At 46.5% G+C, this 22,602-nt stretch overlaps 1 protein-coding gene across 3 annotated transcripts in view; it reads left to right on the top strand.

Annotated features, from left to right (window-relative positions):
- The window catches only part of LOC138721802 (mitogen-activated protein kinase kinase kinase 3-like), a 91,791-nt gene that overhangs the window by 61,549 nt on the left and 7,640 nt on the right, over positions 1–22,602 (top strand). For all 3 annotated transcript variants that reach the window (XM_069859242.1, XM_069859240.1, XM_069859241.1), the window contains 8 exons: positions 1,755–1,866; positions 10,112–10,245; positions 13,060–13,133; positions 15,505–15,572; positions 17,468–17,560; positions 18,311–18,505; positions 19,373–19,521; positions 20,070–20,201. In XM_069859242.1, coding sequence (XP_069715343.1) covers positions 1,755–1,866; positions 10,112–10,245; positions 13,060–13,133; positions 15,505–15,572; positions 17,468–17,560; positions 18,311–18,505; positions 19,373–19,521; positions 20,070–20,201 — 957 coding nt within the window. The remainder of the gene's footprint in view (positions 1–1,754; positions 1,867–10,111; positions 10,246–13,059; positions 13,134–15,504; positions 15,573–17,467; positions 17,561–18,310; positions 18,506–19,372; positions 19,522–20,069; positions 20,202–22,602) is intronic.

The raw sequence follows: 22,602 nt of genomic DNA, 5'->3' as shown, positions 1-22,602 counted from the left end.
CTACCCTGGCTCAGCTGCTCAGAAATCCTTCCTGTGTTGGCAGCCTGGAGACTGAGCTCAGCTCCCTCCCACTCCTCCTGCAGCCTGTGAAGGGTTAAATATTGACCTTCTCCTCAAACAGGGTCAAACCCAAAGAGAACCTCTTGTTCTTTTTGCCTAGGTATGCTGTCACCGTTCCTCTGTAGCCTCTCCTCTGTATACAGGGTGGTGTCCTGGGCCTTGCTGGGTGGCAGCATGGGGACCATTCCATCCATGTGGTGCTGCAGTACTGAAGGCCAGGGAGAGCAAGCTGGAGAATCCTTCAGTCTCGTGCAGGGCTGTCTTTTTTTCTTCCGTTATTTATTTATTTGGTTGTCCTGAGCTCAGTGTTTTCGCAGTTAATCCTGTTAGCTTGACCTCGCCTGCACAGAGTGTCTTGCCAAAGCACATGTCGTGCTGCCCCAAGCACAGACTGTAAAGCAAGGGATTTGCAGATGTTGCAACTCTGTTTCTTCCTTATATTTCCTAGAAGTACCAGAGAGACTTAAGAGTCTTGAAACTCATACTGCTTGTCCTCACGCTACCACTGGTGCTCATGGCTCCTGGAACCTCTCCACTCCTTTTGGGAGGCTCTCAGGATGCAGAGACCAGAGTCCCAGTGAAAACTGAGCCAACAATCTGTGTTTCCTAAATCCTGGGCAGAAATGGGGTGATCTGCCTTGGCCACTGCAGGATCATTGCAGTAGTGCAAGTTAACTACTTAGAGCAGAGCAGCCAGGTAGATTCGTGTATAACTTTCAGAGTAGGTCGAACTCATCCTGCAGCATGTAACCATGCAAGAACGTGCGGTTCTGAGGTCATACATAAGACCAGCACTAAATCACAGTGCACTGTAATCTGTTATTTTACTAAGACTTAGCCATCTCCATTTAAGTTACATTTCATTGCTTTCCCCCTGACCTGTCTTCCGTAGCAGAGCCTGATCCTCCACTCTGTTACAGAGGAACTCTGCAGTGCCTAGGCTGCCGCAGAAGTCTGTGGAGCATGGAGGAGAGGCTTTGATTTTGGGACTGAAACTTGGGTTCAGGGTAGAGTCTCTGTATCTACCTGGAAACAGTAGCATGTGCGAATGATCTTTTATGTCAGATATCTGTATTTATCATTATCAACAAGAGAGAAGAGAACAAGCTGGAGAACAGGTCTTGCGAGCAGCGGCTGAGAGAGCTGGGGTTGTTTAGCCTGGAGAAGAAGAGGCTGAAAGGAGACCTTATTGCTCTCTACAACTACCTGAAAGGAGGTTGTAGAGAGGAGGGAGCTGACCTCTTCTCCCAAGTGACAGGGGACAGGACAAGAGGGAATGGCCTCAAGCTCTGCCAGAGGAGGTTCAGGCTCGACATCAGAAAAAAATTTTTCACAGAAAGGGTCGTTGGGCACTGGCAGAGGCTGCCCAGGGAGGTGGTTGAGTCACCTTCCCTGGAGGTGTTTAAAAGACAGGTGGATGAGGTGCTGAGGGGCATAGCTTAGTGATTGATAGGAATGGTTGGACTCGATGATCCTGTGGGTCTTTTCCAACCTAGTGATTCTGTGATTCTGTGAATGGAGCTCAATCTTATCTCATTAGAGTGAATTGTTTGTGAATGATTACATACATGGATTACATACGTGTTTTTCTGGTTCTTGGGTAATATGGTCATGGGAACTAAATACAGGGTGTCATATGGTGTGTCTGCAAGGATGCTGGCAGAATCTGATCATTCCCTTTGTCTGATTAACAGCTCCTCCAGCCAAACAGCAGTAAACAGCATGAAATGAGGATCTCCAGATCCATGGGTGATATCATGGGATCCCTGTACAAGGACTCCGAGAGGACACGGAAGTATTCAACAGGTCAGTGAAATTCAACTCTGTGTGGAGTGTTTTGTGCAGTTACAAGCTGGGCCACCATCCTTTCTTTCCTGTTACAACCCTGTAGTTGCTACAGTCTGAGTGGCCACCCTGGTGTCTCCCACCAGTTGCCTGGTGCAGTTATTGCTTAACTTCAGCCTGAGGAAAAGACACTACAGGCTGGACGGGTCATAGGAGGTTGTCCTGAGGTGTAATTTCATGGAGGAAATGCAGTGATAAGTATCTCCAGTGAATTTGATGCTATGGAGGTTTATCAAAATGAAGAGTGAGGATCTATAGAAAGCAAAGGCTTTTCCAGACCTTTACTTCCTTTTTTTCTTTAAGCATCTGCTGTTATCTTGGCATCTCTCCTTCTTCCCCTCTTTGCAGAATAACGCAGATGACTTGGCTTGAGTTCCTTAGCTCCTGAGATAAGACCAGCTTCACTACTTGAGGACCAATTTTGTGTCTCTGTGCCGCCAGCCTTTTCTTGTGGTGAAATTGAGTCTGTGGTAGTTGCTTTTGTGGATATGGATGTGCACAGTGCTTTGCAGGGGTCACATTTCAGATGAAAGGGAGCATGTCTTTCCTTCAGAGGTGCTGGGAGTAGACACCTGCAGCCTCTGAGGCCAGGCTGGCAAACACCTAGGCTGTTCTGCGGTGATGGTAGTTTGTTCATAGCCTTGTGTCATCTTTTCTTTGGTTTTATGTGTCTAAGTCTATGCTTTTCTTGCTTTCTGAGATACTCTGAGCTTTTTGAAATGACAAATGCTCTTGATAAACTGTCTGTAGGATCTTTTGCATGAGGAACCTTGTGGGATTTTATAGAGAGCAGGGTACCTTGTGCAGAACTGGAAAAGCAGCCCATAGGACTGTATAACAGGGGTATAATTATTTATATTAAAACCTATAGACAGGATCAATAATCTTGAAATACAGTGAATGTTCTCTGCTGGATCTGTGGGTTCTGGTTACAGGATAATTTCTACAGACTCTTATCATTGTCTTGCAATTATTCAACAGCTGTAGGAACGACAGCAAGTGGGGCCCTGCTATACAAATATATATGAAGATATACTTCATCTTCCAAAGATCCTCTGTACTTAAGTGGCAGTAAATACTTCCAAACTCTTTTCTCTGTGCAACATGAGAGTATTTTCCTCCAAGGATTTGCCCTTTCTCTGTCACACAGCCTGTGCTGCCTTGATTACATACCCTGTGGTTTCCTGCACCTCAGATAATGATATATAGGAAATGTTCTTCCAGGGTAGGTCCAATTTGGGCCCTTGTGTGGCCATGCCCAACTCTTACTGGTACAGGGGCAGGTGGTACATGTACAAGAGCTCTCTGGACCTGGTATTTGGATGTGCCAGGAATGTCTTTTTTGATTGTGTCTTTTTTTCTAGCTCACACAACTCTTGAGAGTTCACTCAGAGTCTGGCAGAGTCAGTAGCTGATTCTGAATGAAATTCACACACAAATACATGATAAGGCACAGAGCCTCAGTAGAAACTGTGTGAGCTGAACTTCTCTGCTGCTCTTTTTTGGCACTTGTTAAGCTGTTAATATAAGCCAGCAAAGAGCTGTGGCACTGGTAGCTGTCATCGATGTGTAAACCAAGTGTGATGGGTAGAATTGGTTCCACATGTAGCTGTACTAGCAAGAAGATTAGTTCTTGCAAAGTTAGACTTTCCTACCAACTTTCATACTGTGCCTTGACTTTTCCTTACCGTTCTGAAGCTGCTGTAATGCCAAGAGAGTCCCTGACCAGGTCCACACTGCTGACTGTGTGGTGTCACTGCCTTGACGAACATCCTGTAGATAAGACAAGGCAGACAAATGAGGAGATATCACCTGTGCGAGGGTGAGAGCCTGAGGTACAAATGGATTTTGAGGGAATACATGAATAACAGAGTGGAGGAATGAGTATAACATGCTGGTTTAATCTGGGTAGTGAAGGAGGAGTACTGGGTAGCACCAGATGTAGAATGCAAAGTGTGCTAACATTGGGCTCTTGAGGAATGTCTGCATACCAATCACTAACACACCAAAACTAGTGTCCTCGGTGTTATATAGTTAGATAGCAAAAGTAACCAGCTCATGCTGGTCATCCCTGTTTTTTTTTTTTCCCATGGGGGCTGTCAGTTTTGCTCTTAATTTGAACAGAGGATGCAACAAAACCTCTGCATGGTAACATCACCGAATCACAGAATCACTAGGTTGGAAAAGACCCACAGGATCATCAAGTCCATCACATCAGACCTCTCTTTGGAGTTATCTGAGGTCTCTGTGAAGCTACTACAGTCCTGCTTCAGAGATGTTTGCAATCCAGTAGATTCAGTTCTTTGATCTTCTGAGTCGGAACTGGATAATCTCGCAGCTGAGCTGAAAGGGAGAGCAGCATTTCAAGTGCAGGGATAGGACAAGGGGGAATGGTTTTAAGGTGAAAGAGGAGAGATTTAGATTAGATATTAGGAAGAATATTTTTTACTCTGAGGGTGGTGAGGTACTGAAACAGGTTGTCCAGAGAAGTTGTGGCTGCCCCATCCCTGGAGTGTAGTCTGAGAGAAATGGTACAAGGTCAGGCAATAGACAGACAGAGCTGATCCTGTGTTGTGATTTCCTGAACCAGGGATTTCACTGGACTTGGTGGTTAGTTAGAAGGCAGCCTCAGAGGATGGAATTTCTATAGGAGAAACTACTCTTCACTTGCAGTTGCCAGGTATTTCACAGTGGAGGTATTCCACACCCTGGAGGTGTTCAAGGCCAGGTTGGATGAGGCTTTGAGCAATCTGATCCAGTGGAAGGTATCCCTGCCATGGGAGGTTGGAACTGGGTGATCTCTAAGGTCCCTTCCAACCCAAACCATTCTGTAATCAAAGTGGTTGCTATCAAGAAAGGATCTTAACTCAGTTCAGCTTTTCTGTTGCAGCTACATTTGAAAGGAGATTTAAAGTGACTTTATAAGAGAAGGTGGTTCAGGGTCGTATTCTCAGTGTTTCTGAGATGTCTGATGTTTTTCTGCTGACTCTGCCATGCTAGCAGCAGTGAAAAATAATAAAACTGCATGTTGTTGGCACAAGTACATTGGAAGGGGGGGTAGATGTTCTGGAGAAGATTTGGCTATTTTTGCTTCTGCTGGACAGAAAATGTCCTCACTCCGTGTCCCTGAAAAACCTCATGCAAAGTCAATATTTTCTTTTTTTTTTTCCCATAAACTTTTTCAGTGGAAATCCCCCTCACCTCTCTTTTTTATTTTTTTATTTTTTGAAATAGAACATGTTCCAGTCTCTTGGTGACCAGCATCTGTAAATGTTCAGCTGAGTGCCAGGAAACTTTTGCTAAAATATATTGGGGTTCTGGATTTTCGGATAACTGAGGGTAGTTTATATTTACTTTGAGGAAATACATGTTTCCCAACATTACCCGCAAATTATTCATGAGTCCCATTCCAGAATCACAATTTCAGTGGAAACATTTGCCGAAAGCTTTAGTCTTTTAGTTTTTCTCTCCACGGTGGCAAACCAGGCTGCTGAGTCAGGGCACCATGTACCTACCAGCCCTCTCCAGACCAGGAGCTGATGCTGGCTGGGTCCATGCTGTTGAATATGGACCCACCAAGGGAACAGAAGAACTTTTGCCTTGGAGAATTGCCACTGCAGTGATGGCATCCATGTTTTCATGGGTTCCTGGACATGTGCAGCAGCACCTAACCCCTGCTGGCACGCCAGGAAGATTTGAGTGTAGTCCAAGAGAGATGGTACAAAGTGAGGCATCCTGTCTGAGAGTTCCTGCCCTCTCATCAAGGCATTTAAATGTGGGCACCAGGCTCTGTTCATGCCCAGCAGGGAACGTGGTGGCCCCAAGTGTGAAAAACAAGTTGAGGACACCTGTGGCAGGCAGAGACTTTGCTGGCCAGGTGACTCTTAAGAAATTTTCAATGTGCACTCTTTATCTTGGAATGCAGGGATAGGACAAGGGGGAATGGTTTTAAGCTGAAAGGGGAGAGATTTAGATTAGATATTAGGAAGAATATTTTTTACTGTGAGGGTGGTGAGGTACTGAAACAGGTTGTCCAGAGAAGTTGTGGATGCCCCATCCCTGCAGGTTGAATGGGGCTTTGGGCAACCTGATCCAGTGGAAGGTGTCCCTGCCCATGGCAGGGGAGTTGGAACTGGATGATCTCTAAGGTCTTTTCCAAGCCAAACCATTCAATGATTCTACGATTCCGTGAAACACACACGTGAAGGTGCTGTCTGTGCCATTCATTTCACAGGGACAAGGCACAAGCACTAGCTGGCAGCTGACAAGGTTGTTTAATCATTAGTATGTTCCCCGGCCACTCCTGTGCCAACCACTACTGTCCCAGTAGCTCTGGGGTAGTGTTGGCTGGAGACCTGTAGGAGGAGTGGGGATGGATGAGACCCCTCCATGTTTTGAGTGTAGGAGGAGAATTTGGCTGTGTACATCGTTCCAGCTCCTTTTAGGGCTAGGAAATGGACTCTGGCCTGCTTGTTAGTATAGAAGTATCCTAAAGTTTAAATGAAGATGTAGGAATCCATCCATCCTTATGGATAGGATGGAAACTTGTAAGTGTCCCACTGAAAAAGAAGAAATCAAGGGGGATTTGGTCCATTTGCTCACACCTTCCCTTGACAGTGACAATATGCTGCAGGTTTGTCCCTTCTTGTGCTGCTGTGTCCCGAGTCCCCTGTTTCTGCCAGGGCTCAGAGGAACAGCACATCTTGCTGTCATGTCCCTCGTTCGGCTCTGCGGCGACGTCATCGCAGGGCTGGGCTCTCTGTGGCTGCAGCTGTGAGCGTAGGCGGCTGCCAACAAACCCTCCCTAGCTTTTACTTTTAATGGGCTTCTATTCTTCATCAGGACCCCTTCTTGACGCTGATCAGAGATGGGTGAAGTTTTGGACAGGGAAAGGGTGAAGCCATGGAACGTGGAGGTGGAGGGAAGCCAAGCCTGGCACAGGCGAGCTGGCTGTACATGCAACACCACAAACTCTGCACATACGGCATGAAAGACACTTCTTAAATCTAAATAACAGAAGGGAACATGAAAGACCCAAGCAGATGCCAGCAGTGGCTGTAAGTCTCCGTGCTGGCCTGCTTTACCCTGCTCGGGACATGCTGTGCTCTAGTCTTAAATATATGGCTTTACATTAGTGCGTGTAACATGGAGCAGGAATCCTTTCCCAAAGCACCTTGCTCCAAAGGGTAACTGAGGTCAGATGCTCAACGGGTGCCAATCTGCACAGTTTCTCTGAGTTCAGGAATCCTGAATAGAGCTACTAAGGTCTGGCCAGCCTTTGGCTTATAAAGAAGCGCCTCAGAGCCTGCCTCATCTCCACTAGGTCTGAAGGATAGAGCTGACCTGTAATCCTATAGAATCCGGGAGGACAGTCCCTTGGGGGTCTCCTGCTTCTGCCTGCTGCTGCTGCTTCTTGACTATTGAGTCAAGTGCAAAGAACATCTGTGATGTGCCAGCCTGGCAGATCTGGGCTCATCTGTCCGTTTGTTCCTCTGCCTCTGAGTGGATAAAGCAGCCTTATCTGATGTATCCAATATGCCTTGTGTTGCCCCGGCTGCGAATTAAGCCTGCCACTGGGTACCACAGTTGCTCTCTCTGCAATGACCTTATTTTCCACTTCCATGCTCCCAGGAGCTCTTGAGATTGCCTGAGGTTTTGTTAAGTTTTGCTGGAGGGCGGAATCAATATTAGACTGCGAGGCTCTGATCCCACCACCTCCCTATGTTCCTTCTGGGTAGATGGGCATGCATGGATGCAAAGAAGCAGCAACCAGTGCTCCCAGAGGTGTGAAGCTGCACGAATTACTTTGAGTAGCTCTTCTACCCAAACAGCCGAGCTGAAAAGGATCTGGTTCAATCCAGCAGTTTCCAGGCATGCAAAAGCCTGAGCGTTTTGTTTAACTTCCTTGCCTGCTGGGAAATGGCTAGTGTCTTATCCTCCTTTACAGTTTTTGGCAGGAAATGTGACTCTGGAAGGTCAAACACAACTGACCTGATGACTGGGAGTAGTTGTTACATGCAGAGGCTTAATGTGAGATCATGCAAAGTCTTTACGCTTGTGATAAATCTCATTTAACTCCCTGGGTTCAAAATCAAACAGGGCATGCACAACTCTGTAAAATCCAAGTCGAGGGCTTCCTGGGCAATGAGTGAATTGTTACAGCCGGAGATCCCAGCACTGCATAAGCAGACCCACACCTCATCCTAGCAGTAACAAAAATGCTTGAGCTAAGATACAGTGACAAATCCTCTAGCAGCTCTTTGGAGCAAGAGCTACCCTCATGTCTTTATGCAGCATTCTGGATTGGCATCCGCTAAGCAAACGAGGGGATGGTAACGCAGTGATTTATCCAGGGTGCCTGAAGTGTTAAGTGGTTATACATTTATTTGTTTATCTTCAAAAGAGGATGCTGCACTTCCCAACTGGTTTTGTTTTTAGGGCTGGTGGAAAGCCAGTTCATTATGAGCGCCGCAGCACTCGAAAGATTCTCTCCCCTTGATCTTGGCGTTGCTTCAGTTGGACTTCTTTCACTGTGTTCTTATCCTGCAGGAAATCTGTGAAGGAGAAATTAGGAAGAAGAAAAAAATGTAACTCAAAGCCATACGACTTTTATTTTTACAATCCGAGCAAGGAGTCTGGAGGAAGATGTACCATGGGACAGAGATATCTATGCATTGGGTATAAATCCAGCAAGCCTGATTTAGTGATCTTTAATGCTGGTGTGACACTGTGAACATTAGCAGCTCCTGATGTGTATCAACTTAAGCGAAAGGTGGGGACTTGGATTTGTAGTGTTGGTCATGCTGATGGATTTATGCCAGAGATCAATCTGGCACAGTAACAGTGATGCAGAAAAGCAGCAGAAGAGACAGAAGTGTGGTTTTGATTGATCAGTGCTGACTTTTCATGATGGGAAACGCCCCTTCCCAGTACCTTTCTCTTGCAAAATTGTGCTTAGCCTGGGCATGTTGCCACCAAATGGTAGTAATGAACCAAAGAGTTGGTAGGAGGGCTGCAAAAATGCATACAAAATGTAAGGAAATGCATCTCCATGTGCTTTATAACTCTTCAAGGATGTATGCTTTTTAAAAATCTTCTTAAAAACAAGTTGTTGTGTTGCGTGAAGGCTTGCATTGCACAATACTGACTGGTTAAAGCTCCAGTACAGAGCAGCACGGACCTCCGCCAGCAATGCCTTGCCATGAAGTGATGACAGCCCAGCGATGGAGCGGGGAGACTGCAGAAAATCAAGAGGAGCCAAGCTTGTGCATCTGGACCTAATGAGGGCAACACTCCTTAAAGCCTGAAAAGGCAAAAAGAATTGGTTAGCGTGGATTTGAGGGAATAAAGGGCAAGAATGGGTCATCTACCTAAGGAAGCTGTGAAGTTTTCTGCCAAATGCAAAATAGAAAACCCCTTCTGCTGAGCGAGCCCTTTGTGGGGAAGGCTGTGGAAGCCTTGCTGCCTATGCTAAGGTGCTCACAATGCACTGCAAAGCCCTGGGGGTTTCCAGGTGGCTCTACCTGGTGTGTAGGCTCTGTGAGGTGCAGGCAGGAGCCTCTGTGGATACAGACAGGGAAGACAAGCCTCCCTTGGCAGGAGGTGGGACAAGCTGATCCTGTAGGTCGTTTCCCTCCCTGTGGTTCTTGGATATGAGAGATGGTTTTCTTCCTCTTTACTTTCTTATAGGGAAGGGAGAAAGAAAAGGGGTATTTGAGTGCATATTGTTTTCTATATAAGAAGTGTTTAAGTGATGTTGCACTGAGTTCACCCGGGCTGTTTCCCAGATTGCTGAACAAGGCAGTGACGTGATCCAGGGAGGAAATGCCCAGAGGTCAAAGAGGGGAGGTAGGTTTGGAGTTTGTGTTTTGCCTTGAGATTGACTGTATCATGACAAAACTCTGGAACTCTTTGCTTTCTGGCACCGAGAAAGCACCTGGATACAGTGCACAGCTCTTAGGAACCTGGGTAGGCTGAGAGCCAAGTCTGCTAGCTGTCGTGTGGCCCCACAGTAACAAACGGTCCCTGTGGCAAAAGTTTTGTTGGATGCTCATGAGCAGTACTGCGTCTCTAACTCCTCTGTTCCCTTCCACATAAGTTCAAACCCAGCAGCATCTCCAGGAGGTCTGTGATCACTGTAACAGCATCTGGAAGGACTTGGATGTGGCAAGTCCTCTCATTGACCCGTGCTTTTCCTGTGTCCTAGGCTCTCTGCACACCGGCCGGAGCTCTCCGCCCCCAGGGAGTGTTCCTGAAGAGCAGCAGCAGATCGCTCGCCAGGGATCCTATACCAGCATCAACAGCGAGGGTGAATTCATCCCTGAGACCATGGATCAGAACGTAAGTGGTGCCAGGGCATGTGGCAGGGTGTCAGGCACGAGGGAGACTGCGCTGTGAGCACTGTTCACTTTGTTAAATCCACAGTTGGCTCTGTGCATGGGGCTCAGGATAACTTTTTCCAGGAATGGGTGCCCCCAGACTTGACATGCTCAAGAAAGAGCGCGTATAATTTCCAGGAACCCTAAAAGCCATCTGCAGTGGTGATGGCAGTGTCCTCAGTCACCTCAGGTAGCTCTGGAGGAGCGTAGATCTGGCACGCATGTGCATGCCAGCTGCCAGGCCCAGATTCTGGGGACCGCAAGGGAGTGTACCAAGGAACCGATTGCCTGTGATTGCAACAGCCTGGGGATGTCAGCAGCTCTCACTATTTCCCATGTGCTGTTTCTGTCTGAGCTCCAGTTACAGTTCTTGGCTCTGTCCACAGCCTCTCTCTGTGGTTCTGTCTCTCTGTTCCTCCCCCATACATATTTTTTTTTCCTCTCTTACTAAGGAGTTTGTGTATTCCAGTCCCTCAGTAATGAAAGAGCAGCTAGTTCTTTAGCACAATGATGAACAGTGCCTCTTCCTCTTGGTATCTATGACAGGGAAACTCTGCAGCATTGAAGGACCAGAGAGGGAGCAGCTCCCACCTCTGTCTCCATTTGCACCTCTGCTCAAACTATAGATCCAAATAGCTTTGTATAGGTCCTGTGGAGTAATCTGGGCTGTCTGGGCACACAATCAATGCTTGCAAAGCTCTCGGAAGGGCAGGACTCAGATCCACAATTTGCAGAAGGGCTGGCTGCACAGGAGTAACAGGGAGGTGCATCTGGAAGGCACTAAGCTCATTCCAGCAGGCTGCTGTGAGGGTCCACAAGGATCTTGCCTCAGGAGCAAATAGCACCCACTAGTTCTGCTTTTGTGTGCAGGCTGTGCCAGTGTTTCCATAGCAAAGTTGTGTTTTCAATGGTTTATTATACAGCCATTAATAAAATAAGAAGTCACTTCGGGTGAGTCTTGGCAACGTCAGAGTGCAGATGTATCTTGTGCTCCTTACAGCCAAAAGTTGGCTTTCTATTGTTTTCACATGCCTTCCAAACACATTTGATAGGATTAAGACAAATTGTGTGTGCATGCAGGGGGAGGGTCTGCATGAACCCCCTCTTGGGTGTAAATCAGAGTAGCTCCATTGGCTGTTCCTGGAGCTCCGCTAGCACTAGCTGAACTCTGAGCCTGCTCCTGATGAAGGTTCCCAGATGCTCTCCTCTCTTTTCCCCAGCATCACGCTGTGGGTGGCCTGTTGCTCTTCTCTAGTTAAATGCAAGGAAAAGGGGATTTGGGGATTTTATTTTTTTTTTAATTCTTCTCATTGAGCAGCCGTGCTTTTCCCCATATGGACTTTGCCCTCAGAATGTCCTCATCCTGCAGCTTCCATATGTGCCTTGTGGAAAACCACTTACAAGCTAGTGCTTGCTACCTCTGGGGAGATGCCCCTGCACAAGCCTGTGATATAACTGCAGTCTTTGCCTTGAGACAGGCTTGGCAGGTGGACAGAGGCTGAGTATGAAGCCTGCTTGGATTCCCAATTCTATGCTTTGTAGAAATGAGTCCATTTCAGCATTATTTTGTCTGCTGGGAGAGAGCTGGCACGGCTGGCAGAAGTGGGGAGTGGGGTCTAGCAGGGGTCTTGCTCCTCTTTGGCTGGTGCACTTTTGAAGGATGAGGCTTTGGGGTAAAAGCTGGAAAGCAGAGAAAAATCTCACTTTCCAATCAGGACCATCCTACCAAAACAATGGGAGCTGTTATGACAACCGGCTGAGGTCTGACACAGGAACAGCATATGGAAAGGGAAGCTGTTCCCATACAGGGGGAAGGAGGAGGAACCAGAGTCCAGGAGCCAGAGAAAGAGGAGGAACGTGGTTTTGGGGCACAGTGAAGGGTGACTCCACATGGTGTTCAACCCTCGTTGCTCAGCTGTCTCAGGAACAAGCTGTGGCTGACTGTAGAGTAGGGGTTAATGAGTGTCCACAGTGGGTCTGTAGCCAGAAGGAAACATCGTAATGACCACAGAACAGCGTGGCCCTGAGCATGCTCTGCTCCACATAGAAGTGCACATAGCCCCTGGGTTTGCCACTCAATACAAAACCTCTATTGTTACTAACCAGCTATAAATAACCCCATCCAGTACAATGTCTCATCCAGGAAGCAACACAAATGCAGCTTTTGAGTCACTGAGCCAGTGAGAGCCAAGCCAGTTCCTCCAGCCAAAAGCCCTGATGATGCCTTGCTTATCACCCAAGAGGAAGGCTGGCATCGTGTGCCAGGGCAGCTCGGGGAAGTCAGGAGTCCAGGGCTGAAATCCTGGCTGTGGTGCACAATATCCACTCGGCTTTGGGCACATCATTTATGTCCTGATACTTGTTTTTTAATTGTTATTAACTTTTTTTCACAAATCCTTTGAGCACTTTGAATCTCATTGTCTTCTCAGCATGGTTTGAACATCAGGGTGCTAATTATCTTTGCCTTGGTTTCCCTACTAGCAAATAGTAGTTGGAAAGAACAATAATCCTGAGAGGTCAACATAAATGGATTTCCACTGAGAAGAAAATTTTCATTAGGTTGGATATCCTCTACTGAGGCTGGCATCAGCTTGTGTAAATCAGCCAGCTTCAGTGGAGCTTTTGATAGAAATGGTTGGGCTTGGTGATCTGGTGGGTCTTTTCCAACCTAGTGATTCTGTGTGATTCTGTGATTCTGAGCCTTGTTGACCCTGCTGAGGTCTGCCATTACTGGGGCTCGAAGGTTTTATTGTTTTCCCTTTTCTTTCATCATCAGATGCTTGAAGCTTTCATCAGCCCGGATGAGTCGCTGTCTGGGAGCTGCCAGTCGCTGGATAGATCTGTGGACAGGTAAGTCATGTATGTCACCATGTTCACAAGCTGAAATGTAACTTCTGCTCCACAGCAGGACTGCTCCGCGATCAGTGGCATCCCCTGAGGTTCCTAGTGTGATGAGGATGCACCTGAGAAAACCAGATTTATCCTGAATGCTAAATCCCAGGCATCTGTGCAGTGATGTGATTTGAATTGCCGTAATCTGAGCTGGACAAAGTAGCTGGTGATCTGCAGACAGCCTGGCTGTGTATGCCCAGGCTTTCTGCTTTGGGCAGGTCCCTCTCCTACCCTCTGGCTTTCTGCAGTCACTAGGTCAATACTCCATTACCCTCTCCATGCATCCTCCTCCCCAGGCGTGCTCTCTGCTTTCCATTGATGCCTTGTAAATTCGGCAGACCCTGTGCGCTGCCAGCAGCCACAGACGTGTCAGTCAAGGTGCTGAGGACACCAGACGAGCAACAGCTAAGTTTAGCTTCTCACCAGGAAGCAACTAGGACACATTGTACTAACACAGGCTGCAGTTCAATAGTTGATGGGGCTGGTAGGTCCAAGATCACACGTGCACAGCAACTGTGTGCTTGCTGCTGTGCACAGTAGGCTGTGGATAACACACAGTGTCCTTTTGGGAACCACTGTATGTATATATATATTTTTCCATCTGCATCAAAGATTTTCTTTTTTTCCCTCCATTGCTTTTCATAGAATCATACAGTCGTTAAGGTTGGAAAAAGCCTCTAAGATCATCAAGGCTGTGTCCCGGCAGGTCTGCGTTGTGTTGATTTGATTGTGTAGCGTGCTTCTGGTGTGCAGCTCTGTGCGCTTTTGGATCTGTCTCAGCATCAAGGTCCATTTCCTTTTTGTGGCTTTTAATAATTTCCTGTGATGTATTTGCTCATTGTTACGGCTGTATCGAAGCTGGATTCCTTGTGCTCACAGGCTCTGTGCCCCAGCTTTGCTTTTGCGTAGACTTTTCTGGGAAGAAAACCAGAATGAGCGGCCTGGTTGTTATGCTTTATTGTGAACCAAGGGAAGAGTGTTAGGCATGTTTGTACGAGGGTAACGTGGCTTGATTTCATGTACAAAGAAGCAGGCAGCTGTGTTCAGTCATGGGGTTTGGGAGCTGCAAAAAGCACAGGGAGGGCTATATTCTTCAAAGGCAGAAAGAGGAGTAAGCATGAGTATTCCTGCAAAGACATAGCTCAACCCTTGCTGCCAAATCTACCTGAAGGGAGATTGTTGCAAAGTGAGTGTTGGTCACTTCTCCCAAGTAATAAATTATAGGATGAGAAGGAATGGCCTCAAGTTGCACCAGGGGTGGTTTAGGTTGGATATTAGGAAAGATTTCTTTACTAAGGGAGTGGTGAAGCATTGGAACAGGCTGCCCAGGGAAGTGGTGGATTCTCCATCCCTGGAGGTGTTCAGGAAATGTGTAGATGTGACACTTCATGACATGGTTTAGTTGGCAAGGTGGAATTGGGCTGTTGGTTAAACATGGTGATCTTCAAGGACTTTTCCAACCTTAGTGATTCTATGATTGAATTGGTTGAGGTGGCATTAGCCTCAAGAGGGCAGAGCTGGTCACCAGGCATGGTGACTAGTCTGATGCTGAGAAGCAGTGCGGCAAATTCCTCTTCACTTTAGCAAGCCTGTCGTGATCAGCTTTGCTGTGAGTAGATATCAGAGCACTTTACAGAGCAGATTTCTATTACTGTCCCCTTTTGATTGAAAGAGAGAGTGGAAAAGCAACCTGTCCAGATCACCCTTTTGGCCCATACAGAGGCAGGGGTGACACTAGGATACTGAGATCCTCTTGCAGTGCTTGATCATCCTCTCAATGTAGTTTAAAGACCTTGAGCATTGAAGCAACAAGCTCGTGCTCTCCCTCCTGCTCTCCTGGGAGGATATGCATGCCCAGTGGTGGTGCAGACCTTCCTCTGGGAGGAAGGTGAGGGATGATGTTGCAGAGAAGGAGAGGCCTGCATGAATCAAACGTGACCGAAGGACTTCGGTGCATACATCTGCAGCAATTAAGCAACGTTCATAGAAAGCAGAGGTGTGTGGTTGAACACTTGATGCTGAGAGAAATCTGCATTCCTTCTGTGCTGTCTTGTGCATAGGTGTTATGATCTTTGGCTGCTTTGTTTCAGCCTGGTGACTGTGCTTTCTGCAGCATCCCTGTTGTTTGCCACAGGAGTGAGCTGCAATCCAGCAAAAGTCAGTTTTCATTCTTGTGCAGGTTGAGAATAGGAGCTCAGTTGGGTAGACTGTGCTGATCGGTGTGTCTTATGGTATAGCCTGTTCTTTCTGCTTGTAATCACTTCCTAGTTAATTCTATAGCCTTTCTGATATAATAATGTGTATCCTTTTTTTTTCCATCCCTTTGCAGCCCTCCCTTTACCCAAACCCCTGTTCCTGGAAGGAAGAGTCATCCCAAAGACAGTCTTGATTGCATGGGTAAGCACTTTCAGACGTTTGAATTTGCTTAAAATTACAAAAAGCATGTAATAAAGAGACTGGATAAAGGCTATTAGAAAGATGACACTGCGTGAAAAACAATTAAAACCAATCAAGCAAATGAGCTCCATTGCTAAGGTTACACTTAAAAAATGACCCTGCAATGATCAAATGCGAATGCTGTCTAAAATCAAAAGACCCAGAGCATCAAACGCGGGCAGGGCTGCTCTTGTCATTAACCCTTCTTGACTCTGCAGCAATAGTGGTAGCACTGAAGAACCTTTGGGACAGGTTTGGGAATCAGTTTACAGCAACAACAGTACAAACCGGATAGCAAGGGTCCTGAAGTAAAGGGATGAAAGCAAATAAAGCTGTTGAAAGATCAGATATGAGCTCTGTTTTGGAAGAAGGTGCTGAGGGAGGTGTTGCTCTTATATTTGGAGACAACTGTAAGGCACTGAGAAGCCTTTTCTTTAGCACTTTCTGAAGCCTGAGTTTGCACATAGCAAAACCCAAGTCCCGTACTCTCTAGGGAGTTATACCTCTTCCACTTGTATTACCAATAACCTGTAATGCTGCAAATGCTGTTAGGGAAAGTATATTGGTAACTTGCAAGGATCATAGGTTACCACTTAATCACTTATAATCATCCAGCTGGTTAAGTCATATTGTAATATTGTAATGACTGTAATATTGTAATGACTTCCACTATTAAAGATGAACAAATGGTAGCCAGGCTGTGGCATGATAACTTCTTTCTGGCCCGAGGCAGGAATTCTAGATTGAACTGCAGAGATGAAGGTTTTAATACATCCCTAGTGGAAGGGGAGGCATTTTGCTTTGAGACACCACTCAGCATCGTCGCTCACATGTGGCTCGCCGAGAACCTCTTGACCTGCCCTTCTTGCTTTTCTTGCTAACCATATTTCAGCCATTATGTACTCCTCTTGCGCGGTGCTGTAATGGGGAAATCATGCTCAAGCGCAGCCGAGGCCAGGAATGCTCTCCAAGGAGCGGCTGCTGGCCCCAGGCTAAGGCAAACAAACAATCAGAACGGACCGTGTCATTAGAGTTGGATGGAGGAAAAACAGGAGGTGAAAGATGGTGGGGGGGGAAATGACAGATATTTTAATCTCAGATTATTTAGTGCTACCAGCAATGGCTTCCTGTGCTGTGTTTTTTTAATTAAAAAGTATGTCCTTATCTTGCATGTCCATTCACCTCTCTCATAATCTTATGTCTAATCTAACCTCTGATGGTCTTTAATCTCTTCTGCATACTCTAAGTCTATCTTTCTAGCATTTAATCAAAGTAAATAGGAAAGTTTGGAGCTCTGGGGCTATAAATTGGTCTCTGGCTTTCAGAGGTCAGGAGTCACATCTAAGCAGAGAGAGGGGAGGGATTATCCGGTGTCAGCCAAGTGCTGGATTTTTGCATTTCCCTGGAAATAGCTGCCATCAGAGTAGAAGTTCTGGAGTGGATGGATCTGAGCATGACCCTGCCTGGCAGCTCTATTTCCACAGTAATTTTTGCATTTTCCGTGTGCAAATAAGATGTTTAATGTTCTGCTTTGGAAACCAGATGTGGTTGATGTTAATCCCCTGCCTTATATTTGAATAGTGTGGGTCAGGGTCCATGAAGTCAGTGGTTAAACCTCTGTTCGCTTTAGGGGGACCAAGAACAGTGCTTATTTTCCGCTAAGGAGTGTGTCTGTGACTATGGACAGATTTCAGGGTGTGCCTTGGGGAATGTTTGGTCGTGTAAATGAACAGCTTGTTACCTTGTTCTTGCCTGTGATTCAACATGAAGTCCAGAACACTTTCCCATAAGAAACACTCTGGACATTTGTTACTGAGCTGATCTAAAAAAAAATCTCTTTTCTTCCCTCATGCCAGATTTCGACATCCCGTTCTGCGAGAGGTTTGGGAAAGGTGGGACCTTCCCGAGGCAGTACCACCTCTCCCAAAGTCGCAAGGACTACAGTGACGGTAAGAAAATGATGGAGAGTTGGGGAGGGAGGTGCTTGATCTAGGATCTTGGTGGCTTGTGACAGTGCCTAGGACTGGAGAAAGTTGGGAAGGAGTATTTTCTAATAAAGGGAGAAGAACCAGTTAATTTGGGATTCACTTGCATATTCTGAAGAGTTTCCTCTGTGAGACCTTGGAGGCCTGCTTTTGGGAAGCGCTGAGCATCTACAGCATGTAGTAGACAAAATCCCCTAGTAATTTCAGTGTAGGAGTATGTCCACATCTCTATTTTAAGCTGGAAAGCTCTCAGCTTTGGGTACCACTCTATCAACTCTTTCTATTGTTGTGTGATGCTTCAAATGATGGGAGGCAAAACTGATACCAACCTTGTGCAAACAGTTATCATGAGATCTGGCATTTTTTGTGTGATCATTTGTATTGTGATTGTAGGGGATGGCAAGAGTAATTTGCAGTTTAAATCCCTGCCTATTCAGAGTTTAATTACGTTTGGCAACCAACAAAACCCCTTATGTTATTATGCTTTTGCAAACACTTCTGGAATCATCTGTGTTAGGTGTAATGCCTCTTGTTAACAACTCTTAAATTGAATTAAAAATGTTCATTGGGCTTTGCTTCAGTTTCTTAAATTTATTTTGTTTAATTTGAAAAGTTGCCCCATTGGATCTGGGCAGTGACTTGAGAAGATGGTGATAGGTAGATCCAAGATGTTGCGTGCATTCTTGCTGTAGCTCTTCCTCTTTTCTCCTTCAGGCCGGAGGACTTTCCCCAGGAGCTACTTTCCACAAGAGAACCTGTTCCAGCTTGTCCCTTCTAGCCGAACCAAGAGCTTTAATGGGGACAGCAAGCTCAGCACCTTGCAGTACGACGAGTACAGGCCCAAATGGTGGAACAATTGTGAAAAAGGTCTGCAGGTCTTCAGCACCTCCCCTACAAAAGCCAGAAACTGTGAGTGAATCAAAGCTGCTCGTGTCTGAGGTCTCAGTACACCTGGGTCTCAATGCAAAATTAAGTTCCTGTCACCTGCTCAGATAATGAGCATCAGCTAAGCTAACCATGTGTGAATGCACCCTGGTTCTGTCCCCAACACGAGGCACACTACGCCAACTTACATCTCAGTGAGAAAGATTTAATACAACACACTGTATCTTTCCTTGGCCTTGAGTTGAGAGCACATATGGGGTCAGCTGGTGCTCATCACTTGTTGAGTGGCAGAAAACTGCTTGTTTGCTTGACTGATAATGTGCTTGCATAACAGAAGCTTCCAGGAGACTTGTAATGTGGGAACAAATGTGTCCAGAGACTCTGTTCTTTGGCTCTCATTGCTGTCAACCCAGCACCGGAAGATGGTGTTGCAGACTGAACTGGTATTGCAAGAATGCACATGATATAGAAACTAGTGCATTCACAGCCTGTTCAGGGACGGATAACAACCTAAGAATGGCCAGTGAGATAAAATTCTTAGCTGATTCTCCCTGGGTTGCTGCTATACCCTGCTATCTTCTCCTATAGCAGAGGAGAGGAAGTCCAACATTGGCTAGGAAAGCAGGTTTTGAAGGAAGGACTCTTAAAGAAATGTGATTTCCCTGGGACTCATTTCTGCTTTATACTAATACAGACTGGGAGGCATTCCCCATACTGGTAGTGCTAGTGCAGTTAAAACTGGTTTGTCCTGGTACTCCTGGGAGAGGGTGTCTCACTGTCTGTTCTGATGAGATCAATGTGAGTCTGTTTTGCCCTCTTCAGGGTCATATAGACCTTGATGCTCAAGTCTCCTTGCTGTGCTCTCTCTCAACCCTCTTCTCCCTTCTGTAGCCCTACAGGCACCTGTGAACTGGAGGCTGGGGAAGCTGCTTGGAAGAGGAGCTTTTGGGGAAGTTTATCTCTGCTACGATGCTGACACCGGTCGGGAGCTGTCAGTGAAGCAGGTGCCCTTTGACCCTGACAGTCAAGAGACAAGTAAAGTGAGTACGAGGGCAGGACTGTGTTCTGTAGCGCACTGGGGAGTTGTGGTCTGCAGGCTGAGGGATGAGGTGGCAGTGGGGTCCATGTCCCTGATGGAAGGTGTGTGGAGACAGTACGTGTTGTTTGCCCTCTTTGGAGTGGTCCTGAATGGCTTGTGGCACCAGTCAGCATGCTCTGGTGACTTCTCTGCCTCCTAGTTCCTTGATCATGTTGGCCTGCTCTGTCTCAGCTATTGGTATCATCTCTTGCAGGTCTGTCTGCTCTTCCTTAGTTTCAGCTCTCTTGCTCCACTCACCTTCTTCCCACTCTGGGTGCTGCATTAGCTTTGCTAGTGTCTTCATTGACACCTTTCCAGAAAAACTCCTTGAGCGCAAGTAGTAATAATAAGTAAACCTGTTTTGAAGCCAAGTCCTTGCGTAACCCATCTGTCTTTCTCCTTACCTTTTTCGTAGGGCAAGTGCCATGAAAAGAGTGCTCAGCATTGAGCAATATTTGGATAATATTCCCAAAGTAACCATTCCCTTTCATCATGTCTGGTTTGTTGCAGGAGGTGAATGCCTTAGAATGTGAGATTCAGCTGTTGAAGACCCTTCGTCATGACAGGATAGTGCAGTACTATGGGTGCTTGCGGGATCCTGAGGAGAGGAAACTGTCTATCTTTGTTGAATACATGCCAGGGGTAAGTGTGGTCCCTGCTAAAGACTGTCTTGAGAGACAGGGAACAGATTTAGACTGCCTTGGAGTTTGGTAAAATTTAGATCTGCAGTTAAACTCTGCAGCTGTGCTGCTCTATATCTGATGAGCCAAACCAAAACAGTGGATCTCAGCATCCATATGGCTTGGGAAAGCTTAGGTTGTGAGTCAGATGTCATGGTGAAGCTCCTCAATGTGCAGTGGGTGAAATCAAGGGCCTTCAAGGCAGATTTTAGGTTTGAATCCTGGAGCAGGGTGTGTTCACAGTCTGGAATCTGAACTTGGTGAATATGGTAGATGATCCAGATCTGGCTCCAAACACTGTGGCCTGAGCCCATCCTTAAGTATTTATTGCAAATCCCTGCAGGAAAAGCTAGTAGTACAACTGTCCACCCACAGCTGTCACCAATTACTTATGGCTTTCAGCACGTGTGTATCGAAAACAGTGTTACTCACTTGTAAGTCTTCTCTTAAGGACAGAATTTCTTGTTGGTAGCATTGTCCTCATGCAGGAGTGGCTTCAATTTGTGACTTTGCTGGTACAGGATAAGACAGCCCTAGGGAAAAAGAGGATCAGGAAGCTTTGAGGGGTCTAATCAAGGGTTGGAGAATGTATGCAGATTAGTTGAACATCTTTCTCTGTTTGTGAGCACGTGAGTTGAATCAACATTCTAATGTCATCAGTTGGTATAAACCAGCACAATGTTATTTACATTGCCAGAGGATCTGTTCTTCTAAGTCCTGCCTGTCCAGCTGGATTCATTCCCTAGAGTGTGGGAGAATAAACCTTTGTTTATACAGAGATTTGTAAGGTCAGAAGGAACTATTAAGTCATCTGGCTGCAAATAATTTTGTTCATTAGTAAACATGCTAGAAGGTCTCCTAGCACATCTTGCACGTGAGTAATCAGGTGGACTTCCACAAGTTTAAGTCCTTTCGAAGCCCTGTCCTCCCTCTCTCCTTGTGGGCAGGCGTCTCACTTTCAGGGCTTATCATGAGGCATGGACCCAGAGGAACAAACCCCAGGACTTCCAGTAGTCCTCTTGCTGCTTACTCTGCTGTATGCTGATGTTTGTTACCCGCCAGGAAACCAACATTTGATGCTGGGGCAGTGTCCAGCAGGGCTGGAAGTTGAATGTTTGTTTTTTTAATGATAAACCAGAGCTCTGACCAAATACAGATTGACTTTCATGCTGCAATGATGTCTCTTTTCACAAAAGTAGCTCGGGGCTTTGGTTTCCAAGGCCAGTGGAAGGGAACGAGTTCCCAAACCTTGCAGGTCAGCAGCTCCACGGTGCTGGATTTGGCTGAGCTTTTAATTTAACACAGCCAGCTTGGCAAAATCTTCATGGGACCAAACTTGGGTGCATCATTAGCCTGGTAATCTTATGACTGCCTTCATTCCAATGGGAGTCCTCCAATAAGTGTTGGGTCCTGCACTTGGGCCGCAACAGCCCCATGCAACGTTACAGGCTTGGAGAAGAGTGGCTGGAAAGCTGCCGGGTGGAAAGGGACCTGTGAATGCTGGTTGACAGCTGGCTGAACATGAGCCAAAAGTATGCCCAGGTGGTCAAGGCGGCCAGCAGCATCCTGGCTTGTAGCAGAAACGGTGTGGCCAGCAGGAGTAGGGAAGGGAATTTCCCCCTGTACTTGGCACTGGTGAGGCCACACCTTGAATCCTGTGTTCAGTTTTGGGCCTCATTTCAAGAAAGACGTTGAGTTGCCGGAGTGTGTCCAGAGAAGGGCTGTGGAGCTGAGGAAGGGTCTGGAGCACAAGTGTTAGGAGGAGCTGCTGAGGGAACTGGGGTTGTTTAGCCTGGAGAAGAGGAGCCTGATGGCTGAAGGGAGGCCTTATCACTGTCTACAACTACTTGAAAGGAGGTTGTAACCAGGTGGTTGTTGGTCTCTCCTCCCAAGTAACAAGTGACAGGACGAGAGGAACAGGCAGGGGAGGTTTAGACTGGAGATTAGGAAAAATTGTTGTCAAGCATTGGAACTGGCTGTCCAGGGAGATGGTTGAGTCACCATCCCTGGAGGTATTTAAGAGACGTGGAAATGTGGTGCTTAGGAACATGGTTTAGTGGTGGTTGGCAGTGTTAGGTTAACAGTTGGACTCAATGATCAAGGACTTTTCCAACCAAAATGATTCTATGCTTCTAGAAATAACTGTCTGTGTAGTTTTTGTTCAGCCCTGCCCATTCGACTTCTTGTTTTTCAAATTTATGTTTGGAAAATAGAATGGTTTATCTGACCAAAAGCCTTGAAGACACTGTTTCCCTTCTTCTGTATCATGTTTGATGTCCCCTCCTCAGTGTGAGGGAGGTCAGGATAAGAAAGCTTGTTCAAGTTGTGAGTGAGGAAATATACCCTGCATATAATTTGCATGA

This window comes from Phaenicophaeus curvirostris, chromosome 6 (assembly GCF_032191515.1).
Source record: "Phaenicophaeus curvirostris isolate KB17595 chromosome 6, BPBGC_Pcur_1.0, whole genome shotgun sequence".
NCBI lineage: Eukaryota > Metazoa > Chordata > Aves > Cuculiformes > Cuculidae > Phaenicophaeus > Phaenicophaeus curvirostris.
This window is presented reverse-complemented; position numbering and strand designations above follow the sequence as displayed.